The sequence below is a fragment of the Chelonia mydas genome, chromosome 9, assembly GCF_015237465.2.
Source record: "Chelonia mydas isolate rCheMyd1 chromosome 9, rCheMyd1.pri.v2, whole genome shotgun sequence".
Taxonomy (NCBI): domain Eukaryota; kingdom Metazoa; phylum Chordata; order Testudines; family Cheloniidae; genus Chelonia; species Chelonia mydas.
The window spans coordinates 86,425,211-86,438,608 of NC_057855.1; the positions used below are offsets into that span (position 1 = coordinate 86,425,211).

General features: G+C 40.0%; 1 protein-coding gene across 9 annotated transcripts in view; it reads left to right on the plus strand.

The window, feature by feature from the left end:
• TENM1 (teneurin transmembrane protein 1) overlaps positions 1–13,398 on the plus strand; it is a 517,886-nt gene that overhangs the window by 497,309 nt on the left and 7,179 nt on the right. For all 9 annotated transcript variants that reach the window (XM_037909021.2, XM_043523191.1, XM_043523186.1 and 6 more), the window contains 4 exons: positions 3,024–3,320; positions 9,806–10,193; positions 10,854–12,074; positions 12,706–12,848. In XM_037909021.2, coding sequence (XP_037764949.1) covers positions 3,024–3,320; positions 9,806–10,193; positions 10,854–12,074; positions 12,706–12,848 — 2,049 coding nt within the window. The remainder of the gene's footprint in view (positions 1–3,023; positions 3,321–9,805; positions 10,194–10,853; positions 12,075–12,705; positions 12,849–13,398) is intronic.

The window sequence follows — 13,398 nt, forward strand, 5'->3', positions numbered from 1 at the left end:
AATGGCTATTGGAGTGAGCTTCACCATCATGGCTTCCACCACTACCGTCTCCTGGGATCCAGGTCCTTCGTCATCCAAATCCTGAAAGATGTGCTGACCAAACTGGGCCAGAAAGAGGGAGCCAGATGACATCACCACCTCTGCCAATTTTGGCTAAATCTCGAACTCCACCAGGGATGTAAGACTTTGTCTCCTCCCTCCATGTGCCCTTTTCCTTCCCTACCTTAGTTTCTTCTCTTTTCTGTCTCTCTCTCTCTCCTTTTTCCTTATGTCTAATAAGAGTCTGGGTTAGCTGACCATGACTGTGTATTTTTAAAACACTGCTGTAAGTCTGTGACCAGAAAGAGTTAACTAAAAGCAATGCCCTAAACAGCCCGATGCTGGGACAATTTTGCCAGGTCTTGAAGTGGCTGATAAGGCCATGTTTTGTGCCTGTGTTTTTCCGGCTGCAAGTGAAAGTCAACACCAGAGACAGAAGCTGCTTTTTCTTCCTTTGCTGTTCTTTTCTCTCCCCTTCTGTGTGTGTTTGTCTTGTTTTGTCTTCTTGGGAAATGGGATCTGACTTTAACAACAACAGCAATAACAACCTCTCCCGCCCATCGCAGCTAATAATGTCTCTTTTCCACAAAAGGAACTGTTATTACCGTCTTGAAATACCATTTAAGAGACTGTCAGACAAGTGGGTTTTTCCTTCTAAAACTCTCTCGAGCTAAAGGGAAAAGGGAACAAAGGATGTGGTTAAAATGAAAACCTTATTCAATACTTTACATTTTAAATGATTTAACTGTTTTCCTTCTTTTTCTGTACCTTTAAGAAAAGGTTCAAAGGAATTTTAATGGTGTATTTGTCATGGCATTAAGCCAGCTAAGGTATATCAAGCTATACAGAGGTATACCAAACCCTGAACCTTGTCTAACATTGTTTAATGGTGGACAGCAACTGGATTATGTTAACATTTTTTACTTTTTAGGCCTATATATTCCATCTAACAGTGCCCGCTGCAACTTTATGCAGTGAGTCCTTGCCTTGCTGACTGGAAGAAAAAGGGTTGTTGCTCCTTTAAGGGCTCCCCCTGCAACTGCTAGCAAATGTGGCGGAAGGGGGAAAGTTCACCAGTATGGAATGGGAAGAAGCAGGAAACAGCTGGACGGGAGAGGGGGTGCCAGGGAGGGGTGTCACTGCCCCAGCAGCTGACCAGAAGGATGCGGGGTATTAATATCCCATGCAGTCCTGGAGAATGGGCTGGCAAACTCTGACCGTCCCACTGATAGAATCTGAAAAAGCACCAGGTTCCTTCATGATCCACTGTGGTCATTACACTCGTTTCCACTTTTCCCTGTGGGGCTGGGAAGGATTTTTTCCCTCAACGCCAGACTGGCTGAGATGGGCTGGGATTTTTCACCTTCCCCCCAGCAGGTTTGGGACCCCTGCTGGGGCAGGGGATTTAGGTTATAATGTCACATCTTAGTTCTTAAAACATGTGGTAGATGGCCAGTGCAGGTACTCGGTATGAAAGGGATATTGTTATTGGATAAAATGGATTGGAAAAGGATGTAAAAGAAAGCATCCCTTAAGGGTGCTGAGCAAGGGTGATTTGGAGCTCCTATGTCTGGTACAAAGGGGAGCCTTTTCTAGCCCCCTTAATCCTTTTAGGGGGGAGGATGGTTTAGTCCCAGAAACAGGATGGCTGGGGTCAGGTCGGGGATTACATGGAAATGATTAAAAAAAGCATGATGACCTGCACTGTATAATTTAATGCTGTGTACCCCCAGATATTTTAAGTGAATAAAATTGCAGCCTAATTAAACCCCATCCATTGCCTCCAGTCTTTCTTCCGGTGTGGCCGGACAATGGAACTATTTGATTCTTCTGGATTGATTGCCACTATCGGTCAGTTTTTTCTGCCTTCACTCCCTCATGGTCCGCTTCCCTGATCCCATGTGACGAAGTTTATGGATGTGAGTGGAGAGTTGTGTCTGCTAACATATCTGTTCCATTTTCTGTACTACTTTCATGTGTACCTTAACATCGACAGCCACAGAATAGTAACTATGCTATCAATATTAATGGAGATTAGGAAAAGCAGAATGTCTGTGTTAATATATAGAGCCAGCTCAGCTTCACATCTTTCCTTGCATGGAGTCAGGAAGTCAACACATAGGAAGAAGAAAGATGAAGAAAGGAGGACGACTTGGGACAAGATAAGAACAGAGATGAAAGGAAATTTTAGGGTGTTAGAATTGGAGGTTTTGCATAAAGCAAATCCTAATGTGTTGAAATGTGAAACATGATAGGTGTAAGAGATTTAGTTGTGTCAAGGGAAGCTAATAGTACGTGCTAATTCTAAATTCCAAAGCAATTGCTAATAACTTCAAAAAAGTTCTCCTGGGAAGATTTTCTGTTTGTATACATTTCATTTAGTGTATCAGCTGTTGCAGTTGCCCTGGGTAACATCAGTCTGTCACAACCAGAGTGGCTGTTCAGCTGTAGCATGCTTGGGTCTTTCCTTGCAGGTGGCAGATTGCTTATTACAAGGCAAGCCATATTGCAATACACCTATGGAAGTGCTTTGGTGGGGACAAGCTGATGTTACATAAAGCCACTGCTATTTCGACAAAGAATCAGTAAGACTGTGAACAATACAGCCCTGAACATTGTGACTAGCATACACTTTAAACTGAAAGGTCTCACTCTCTTCACTTTCTGGATTCACTTTCCTTAAAACCTTGTAAGTAAAATAACATTTTTAAATGCACTTTTATAAATACAGGGAGGGGGCAAATGCAAATATCTCCCTCCTTGTGTAAATCAGAGTGCCAAAATTGGGGAGCAAAATTCACGTTTTACTTTTAGGTAAGTTTCATATTCCAACTATTTGTAACGGGCTGAAACTTTGGATTTTCTCATCCTTAATAATTACTATATTCAAAGAGTATTAAATACATAGTATATTTGATCATTTAGTTGTCATAGAAATGCTGCAATTGTATATAGACACATTATTCTTACATATTTATCTTTAGGCCCACAACAGAAACCTGTTATCCATTGATTTTGACCATGTAACCAGAACAGGAAAGATCTATGATGACCATCGAAAATTCACTCTTCGGATTCTGTATGACCAGACGGGACGTCCAATTCTGTGGTCACCCATCAGCAAATACAATGAAGTCAACATCACTTACTCACATTCAGGATTAGTGACCTACATTCAGAGAGGAACATGGACTGAGAAAATGGAGTATGATCCAAGTGGAAAGATAATTTCCAGAACATGGGCAGATGGTAAAATATGGAGCTACACATACTTAGAAAAGGTAAATCAATTTAAAAATGGATTATTATATTGAAGGCAGGAAATTTATATCAATATAAAGACTAAATTGTAAATACATTCACTGTCATGGTAAGTCTCCAGCAAAAGTAACTAAGAACCCTTTCTAACTGTAAATGGGAACAATTATGTATTTAGATAAAATGTCTTTGGACTGTCATCACTTAGAAAACTGTCGTTGGGCATGTATTAAAACTAAATTTGGTGGAATGTTTTCCCTTTGTTTCATTTTGACAAGTTTATTCACTTTTTTGAAAGAGACTTTCCCAAAGGAAAAATTTATGCAGAACTATAAAATTGAGTGGTAACACGTTTATGCTAGAATAAGTGGCATGTGGAATTAAACTAGTTTTGATTTTTGTTTCAGTTCATAGAATTATCAGGTTTGGAAGGGACCTCAGAAGGTCATCTAGTCCAACCCCTTGCTCAAAGCAGGACCAATCACCAACTAAATCATCCCAGACAGGGCTTTGTCAAGCCTGACCTTAAAAACCGCTAAAAAAGGAGATTCCACCACCTCCTTAGGTAACCCATTCCAGTGCTTCACCACCCTCCTCGTCAAAAAGTTTTTCCTAATATCCAACCTAAACCTCCTCCACTGCAACTTGAGACCATTACTCCTTGTTCTGTCATCTGCTACCACCGAGAACAGTCTAGATCCATCCTCTTTGGAACCCCCTTTCACGTAGTTGAAAGCAACTATCAAATCCCCCCTCATTCTTCTCTTCTGCAGACTAAATAATACCAATTCCCTCAGCCTCTCCTCATAAATCATGTGCTCAATCACCCTAATCCTTTTTGTTGCCCTCCGCTGGACTCTTTGCAAGTTTTACACATCCTTCTTGTAGTGTGGGGCCCAAAACTGGACACAGTACTCCAGATGAAGCCTCACCAATGTCGAATAGAGGGGAATGATCACGTCCCTCGATCTGCTGGCCATGCCCCTACTTCTACATCCCAAAATGCCATTGGCCTTCTTGGCAACAAGGGCACACTGTTGACTCATATCCAGCTTCTCATCCACTTTAACCCCTAAGTCCTTTTCTGCAGAACTGCTGCCTAGCCATTCGGTCCCTAGTCTGTAGCGGTTCCTGGGATTCTTCCGTCCTAAGTGCAGGACTCTGCACTTGTCCTTGTTGAACCTCATCAGATTTCATTTGGCCCAATCCTCTAATTTGTCTAGGTCCCTCTGTATCCTATCCCTACCCTCCAGCATATCTACCACTCCTCCTAGTTTAGTGTCATCTGCAAACTTGCTGAGGGTGCAATCCACTCCATCCTCCAGATCATTAATGAAGATTTTGGACAAAACCAGCCCCAGGACTGACCTTTGGGGCACTCCACTTGATACTGGCTGCCAGCTAGAGCTGGAGCAATTGATCATTACTCGTTGAGCCCGATGATCTATCCAGCTTTCTATCCACCTTATAATCCATTTATCCAGCCCATACTTCTTTAACTTGCTGGCAAGAATACTGTGGGAGACAGTGTCAAAAGCTTTGCTAAAGTCAAGGAATAACACGTCCACTGCTTTCCCCTAATCCACAGAGTCAGTTATCTCCTCATAGAAGACAATTAGGTTAGTCAGGCATGACTTGCCCTTGGTGAATCCGTGCTGACTGTTCCTGATCACTTTCCTCTCCTCTAAGTGCTTCATAATTGATTCCTTCAGGACCTTCTCCATGATTTTTCCAGGGACTGAGGTGAGGCTGACTGGCCTGTAGTTAATGTGCTTCCTCAGTTAATGTGCTTCATTAGAATAATATATTTAAAAATATATAAGTGATTTTCAAGTGTAAAGGAAGATGAGGTTCGGATTGCATTAAAAATGGGAAGGAAAGTTGCAGGCCTCTAAGATCATTGATTCATATCTGCCATAGATCAGCAGTGGGCAAAGGTCATTAGCATCTGAGAGTTGTTAATGACTTATATAAAATGTGTTGATGGGCTCAGTCCAGTTCCAAGTGGACAGGGGTCCACAAAACCCACCCTCACTTTTGACATGTGTTGTCATTCTGTGTTGAGATGTGTTGAGAAGTCAAATACTTAAAGGATATTGAAACTGAATTATCCTCTGATTTACAGAGGTGGCCCTTCTAGGTCAGGATTATGGAACAGTGTAAAAAAGCTTATAGTACCACTGCCTATATTGTATCCTGTGCATAAAGATATTGGTTTCCAAGGAGCACCGTATTCACTTTTTTGAAAAAGAATGAAAGGCGATGGAAACAATTATTCCACTTTGGTAAAGGCTTCATGACTGAGTTTCCTCAACAACCATTATCTGCAATTCTCTTTAGAGATACAGGTCACATAACAAGGGTACCAAAGTTGCATACTCCAAGGTGGAGCATCATATTTTCTGTGTGCCATTTCTTCAAGAGCATTTCAGTACACATTGGAAGTGTATCTCCAAACAGCGTCCTCTACAACTAAAAAAAGATAGTGGCAACCACTGAAAATATCCAAGATACCATGAGTTTCCAAACATTTTCTAAGCTGTTAACCACAGGAATCTGGAGAAATGACTCTAGCAAGACAAGCAATAAAGCTGATAGCTGATATTATATGCTAGGAAATCCAATTACTTTTAAGTTATTTATACATTTTAAAGTTGTAAATGTGTACTTTTAAGATATCCTCTGCTGTACATATTTTAAGGTATTTATGTCTGATCCTCCAAAAATTTGGAATCTAACCCAGAGAGAATCCTCATATAGCTTGGAAAGCACATAAAAATATGAGTCCTCCCTTATCTGCACACATTGTGGCATTTGTTAATAAGATTGACAAACCATAAAGGTTTCTGAAGTTTAATTCAGATGAATTTGTCAGGAACTCCTTTGTCTGCATATTGAGCTGAAACTCTGAAGTAAACAGGTTTTCGGTACTGCTTGGTTTCATATTCAGGCAGTGCCATGAGAATAGTTTGTGAAGGTACCATATTTTTTCTTTGGCCCTGAAATTGTAAAAGGGCTTGTGTATTTCAACTTTTCCAAGCCAGTTTGTCTTTTCCTACTCTGTGTTGAGTTCACAATCATAGATGTATACGCTAATGTGCTGCAGTTTTTACACATATGGCCAAATCCTGGTCCCCCAGAAATAAATGGCAAAACTCCCACTGGCTCAAGTGGAACCAGGATTTGGTCTGTACTGTAATTCCCATGGGAGTTAATGAGACAAGGGAAGTGAGATATCTTTTTTTGGACCAACTTCTGTATAACCTCAAGAGCTTGTGTCTCTCACCAACAGAAGTTGGTCCAAGAAAAGATATTATCTCACTCACCTTGTCTCTCTCATATCCTGGGACCAACACCACTACGGTAACACTGCATATAACTATGGGAGTTAATGAAAGTCAAACATGATGGACTTGATCCTCCATACATACAATTGACATCGTCACCAATGAGTGTTCCAAAGACAAATTGCAAATTCAGGATTGGTCTGACAAAGCCCTGTACATCAATTGAAAGGCTTGTGGGGTCGCACTGAGAAATAATTGTTTATTGTATACATTTTGTAGTGATTTTTAAAGCTGTAATTGTCTCAATCCTCATGTGGCCACAATTATTTAGTTTTATTAAAAAATCAATAAGGTAGTTCACCTTGCTTTCTTAAAATTACAGTTTATAGGTATAAATTTTTCTTCGGATAGATTAGCATTCTTTACGGCTTAATTATTGTATTCTGGAGCCTTAATAGTGGACAAATATCCCTCCTTTCTTAGTAATTTAATTTTAAAAAGCACTTGGAGCTAGGGTTAGGGTTCCTATGGGTAGGGCTCTCTGCCCTAGAGTTAGGGTTCCTATGGGTAGGGCTCTCTGCCCTAGAGTTAGGGTTCCTCCGGGTAGGGCTCTCTGCCCTTGTGGGGGGGTTCGTATGTGTAGGGCACTTACGGCTAGGGTTAGGATTCCTATGGCTCCCTGCACTAGGGTTAGGGTTCCTATGGGTAGGGGTCCCCACCCTACTGTTAGGGTTCCTATGGGCAGTGCACTTGAAGCTAAGGTTAGGGTTCCTGTGGGTTGGGCTTCCCGCCCTAGGGTTAGGGTTCGTATGTGTAGGGTACCTTGAGGATAGCACAGGAAAGATTTTTTGACTTAATTTGGTCACACTGATTTACTTGTTCTTATAAAAACCACTGACTACCCAAAGCTCGCTTCTAAAATCCTGCTCTATTTGCAGCCCGATAAAATACTTGGGCAACTGCATGTTTATGTTGAGCAGATGTGACATCTAGTGGCTGTTTTTAGCAATGTATCTCTTTTGTGTGTTCTCAGTGGAGAGTCCAAGCTATAACCTCTAGCTGTTTATCTGAAACATCATGAAGGGCTCAACCCATGCGAATTTCAACATATCTTGCCTGCATTTATAAAATGAGAGCTTTTTTGATGTTTTATGAGCTAGGCCATGAAATCCTTTTGAATCAATTAGGGCTCACTTGCATAGATAGTTTAAAATCTGACTTTTTTAGAATAGATAGGAAGTTGCCTTTTATTCTCTTTATAATACACACTGATAATACTGGATAGGATACTATGTCTCCAATCCTTGTACTGTCCTTTTACTGTCCTGGACAAAAAACAAAGTGCTGTGAAAATGGCACAAAAGGGCACTAAAGTTATATTAGAGATGCCTCTGAACTTGTTATTCATACTCTGTCAATGGCAGAGCCGGGAGCATTATAGCAAGAGAGTCATCACATCAGTACAGGGAGAGTTCAGACAGTGGTTTACTGCAGACTGAGGACTGGAAAGTGGGAATAAAATAAACACTGTGAATATGCTATAAATGTTTGACAAACCAGCAATTAAGTGATCAGGAAAAGCTTGGTGAAAAGTCTGTCTTCACCGGCTGGCACTGGATAACTCAGGCATTGCAAATGTTGATGTTCTTTGGCCTGAGTACAGGTGGCAGATGTCTTTCACCAAAGGTAGGCTGAAATAAATAGTGAGGGTGGAAGAATGAGAAATTTAAAGAGGACTTAGTCTATCTTCATTCTTTTGGGCAGACATTTAGGTATTTGTCAGAGTCAACTGACTTAGGGCCAAAGCATTAGCACCTTGCAGGATTGAGCCCTTACTGTCTTCTGTCCTGGCAGGGTTTGTGCTCAGAAACAAGTTGTTTTTCTTAATTTGTTTCCAGGGTTCAAGTGTCCTAGAAGGGTGGTCACAATGTTGCTCTTTAGAGCTCCATCCTGCAAGTTTCTGAGCACTTTGGCATCAATCATACAAAACACTTAGATCAGTGTGGCTATTCATGTGCTTAAGTGCTTCATAGAATTGGGGTCAGAATGTAAGTACTTTGCTATAACGAGCCTATACTGCAGTTCAAGATATGTGGCCAGGATATGTAATATCCAAGAACAGTCATGGCACTTACTAGAGCTGGGCAAATATTGCAAAGACTTTCTACAAATAATCTCGCTAAACTTTGTATGGGTTTGTTTCAGCAATGATAGCTCCCCACAGGGAGAACAAAAGTTTACAGAGACTCGGTTTTAAACTAGCATGCAGAAATATTTCTGCCAGAAGTGTTGGCTCAGTCATCTAGTCAGGAAACAGAAAACAGACCTTGTGATTTCTCTGGCCGGTCACAACTAATCAACACAGCAAATATCAGTTATTCACAGAAATTAGTTTACAGGTTAAACACCAGAGATAAAAATACTTACCCAAAAAATAGCCCCCAATAATTATAGGTTTCAGAGTAACAGCCGCGTTAGTCTGTATTCGCAAAAAGAAAAGGAGGACTTGCGGCACCTTAGAGACTAACCAATTTATTTGAGCATAAGCTTTCGTGAGCTACAGCTCACTTCATCGGATGCATACTTATGCTCAAATAAATTGGTTAGTCTCTAAGGTGCCACAAGTCCTCCTTTTCTCAATAATTATGACTCCTGAATACATCTGGGGAAATTCAGGTTTGTTTGTGGATATGCCATGAGCAGAGAAGAGTACACACGGAATGGACCAAGTGCTGTGCTTGTTCTGTGGGGGGCAAGGCTGTTCAGCTGGTCTAAGCATCATGCTAGGGATGCCAATAAGAGCTAAACAAATCATCAGCAACAGTGAATGTTGCCTCTTTTCTCATCAACATTTGCTGGTACATTATTTGTGTTAGTGAGGGCAGTTGTGTCTCAATTTGCTTCCTGGGTAGGTGCCCTACATGTTTCAAAGTGGCTTACTGAGTTACAGTGGGGCTGCAGTGCAGCACACTGAGAGCTGCATCTGCCTTGACAATTTTGTGTCCTCACAGCCAGTGTTATTTCAGTCCCCCTCCCGTAAGCAGCCTCTTCGGCCACATGTTTTCCAAAGCTCGGAATTTTATTTTGTTTTATACAGAGAATAAGAACAAGCAATAGAAATGGGAATCTGTTTCAATGGTTCTTTCATTTTCTTGCACCTACTTGGGTAGCAATCACGTGTTTTGTCCGTTACTTACACTCTCATTTCTATTTCATTGCAGACTGTGATGCTCCTCTTGCACAGCCAACGCCGCTACATTTTTGAATATGACCAATCAGATTATCTGCTCGCAGTCACCATGCCAAGTATGGTGCGCCACGGTTTGCACACCATGGTTTCAGTTGGGTACTATCGTAATATCTACATCCCACCAGACAGCACTGCTGCTTTCATACAAGATTTCACCAGAGATGGACGACTTCTGCAAATTCTATATCCTGGAACAGGTCGCAGGGTCCTTTATAAATATACCAAACAGTCCCGACTATCAGAGATTCTTTATGATACTACTCAAGTCACGTTTACGTATGAAGAATCTTCCGGGGTTATTAAAACAATACACTTAATGCATGATGGGTTCATCTGCACCATCAGATACAGGCAGACAGGTTGGTTATAACTATCAATATTTTTAAAGGGTGATACTGTCACCTCTGGTAACACTTTGGCCCCTGCAAACATTGTCTTATCTGGTAGACAGCTTGAAATCAAGCCTACCATTGAAATCAGTTTTTATGTTGAAGTACAAAAATGTGTCTGTTTGTCTGTCCACAGACATCTATCCCATTTGAAATATGAAACATTCTTATTGTCGTTTGCTATGAAATGGCTCTCCTAATATTTGATTATTTGTTATTCCAATATGAGGAGATTTGCTAAATAATAAATCAAATTGCTTTACTGTTTGCATTTTCAAGTTTCTCTGTTATAACAAATTCAAAGGAATTATTTATATCAGGAATGTGTTAGCCGTGTTAAAAATAAATTCAAGTTAATATTAGCCTATAAGTAAGTATATGGAAATCATAATTATATGTAAACTATCATTAGTTTAAAAGAATAGTAATAAGTTTTTAAGGAGTGTCTGTGCTCTAAATAAGTCCATGAGAGAACAATTTAACATTTTTCTCACTTAAAGATGTAGTCAAATAGCAATAAGACTCAGGGATACATTCAGATTAACGTCTTTTCTTTCTTTGGTATGTATGTTAGATATACTATGGGCCTAATTCGTTTTTTCTTGTTTTTCTCTTATTTGCTATATGTAGGCCCTCTTATTGGTCGTCAGATCTTCAGATTTAGTGAAGAAGGCCTTGTAAATGCCAGATTTGACTACAGTTACAACAATTTCCGGGTCACCAGTATGCAGGCCATGATAAATGAGACTCCTCTTCCTATAGATCTGTACCGATATGTTGATGTATCTGGAAGGACTGAACAATTTGGAAAATTCAGTGTAATCAATTATGACTTAAACCAAGTTATAACTACCACAGTGATGAAACACACCAAGATTTTTAGTGCCAATGGTCAGGTGATTGAAGTGCAATATGAAATTCTTAAGTCCATAGCCTACTGGATGACTATTCAGTATGATAATATGGGCCGAATGGTGATATGTGATATACGAGTAGGAGTAGATGCCAACATAACAAGGTATTTTTATGAGTATGATGCTGATGGTCAACTTCAAACTGTGTCTGTGAATGACAAAACCCAGTGGCGTTATAGTTATGACCTTAATGGAAACATCAACTTGCTTAGTCATGGCAACAGTGCCCGTCTCACTCCTCTGAGATATGATCTTAGAGATCGCATCACTAGACTAGGAGAAATTCAGTACAAAATGGATGAAGATGGTTTTCTTAGACAAAGAGGCAACGAAATATTTGAATATAACTCCAATGGTCTCCTGAACAAAGCTTACAACAAAGTGTCTGGTTGGACTGTGCAATACTGTTATGATGGGCTTGGACGACGAGTTGCAAGTAAATCGAGTCTAGGACAACACTTACAGTTCTTTTATGCTGATCTCTCCAATCCAATAAGAATTACTCATTTATACAATCATACTAGCTCAGAAATAACATCCCTATATTATGATCTTCAAGGCCATCTCATTGCTATGGAGTTAAGCAGTGGAGAAGAATATTATGTTGCTTGTGACAACACCGGCACACCCCTAGCTATCTTTAGCAGCCGGGGCCAAGTAATAAAAGAAATTCTCTACACACCATATGGAGATATCTACCAGGACACTTATCCAGATTTTCAGGTTATCATTGGTTTTCATGGAGGACTGTATGATTCTCTTACTAAATTAGTGCATTTGGGTCAAAGGGATTATGATGTCATTGCTGGACGTTGGACAACGCCAAATCATCATGTGTGGAAACATCTAAACAGCATTCCCAAGCCATTTAACCTCTACTCATTTGAAAATAACTATCCAGTTGGCAGAATCCAAGATGATGCTAAGTATACGACAGGTAAAAAAAATTCCTATTAAAAATACTTCTGGGTCAAATCCTTATATAGATCCAAGTCCATGGAATTTGCACACCTCAGAGAAGAGGAGTAGACTTTCAACTTGCATTCATTTTATTTGAATGTATTTAACCTCCTACTACCCACATAGCTTTGTCTATTTTCTGTGACCTTTCAGCCCGTCAATAAAGCAAGCAAATAGCTGCATCTGCTGTCTTTGCTAAGTACTAGAATTTGAAAAAGAGTTGAGGCAGCATTATCTGAATTCCTTTCCATGATATGTAGAACAAAGTACAATACAGAATTCAGAATAGCTATGCTCTGTGATAAAATAATTTATTTTCTTCTGGTAACCAATTTTGAAAATTTAAGATTATGTCAAATCAGTATTGCAATTTAGTTATTTATGTTTTGAGGTTTGGTTAGGCCTTGGTAAAGGATGTCTAGTCACACTGGTAGCTGCAATATTAGTTCTAATTTCAGTTCTATTAGAATGGAGAACTGTGGGCACCTTTGCTTCTCCTCACCTTATCTGCTGGATCGCTTTTTCCAGAAATGGAAAGTACAAAATACATTCAGCTTCCCAAGAATTAAGAGTATTGTTGCTAAGAATGCTTTGATTTTGTTTTGTAGACATTGGAAGTTGGCTAGAGCTGTTCGGTTTCCAGCTACACAATGTGCTTCCTGGATTTCCAAAACCAGAGATAGAAACTGTGGAGACAACATACGAACTTTTACAGCTTCAGACAAAAACCCAAGAGTGGGATCCTGGAAAGGTTAGCAAAAGTCTTCCTACAAAAGCAAACAATCTGCTTGCTAGTTAACTGGACTATTTCTAAACCTAAATTAAAGAATACAGTTAGAAAATACATAGAAAAATGTTCAATCAGATCTTAATAAAAAGCCCAGTCCACTGTGATCCAAGGGATGATTTTCAGGAGAAGAACAATTCAATTAATTGAGGACATTTTTGTCCATTACTTCTACATTATTTTTATTTTATTACCATAGCATTTAAGATCCCTACTTTCCATAATTTCAATACCTCTTTGTGCTATGTGCTATGTTCAAAAACAGAACAAAGATGTTCCCTACACCAAATAGTTTACAATCTAAATAGAAGACAAAAGAGTACAGATGGGCGCAGACACACTGACGTGGAGTACAAAGGAACAATGGGACAGTATGGGTCAAGCATGCTAGGCAGTGGCCTCAGTACACCAATGGCCTAACGAATGGGAAGTTTTTTTTTCAGATCTCATGGCAGAGGAGAGCTTTTGGAAGGAGGACAATGCATTAGTTGTGCGGGTGTTTACAGGGTGCTCC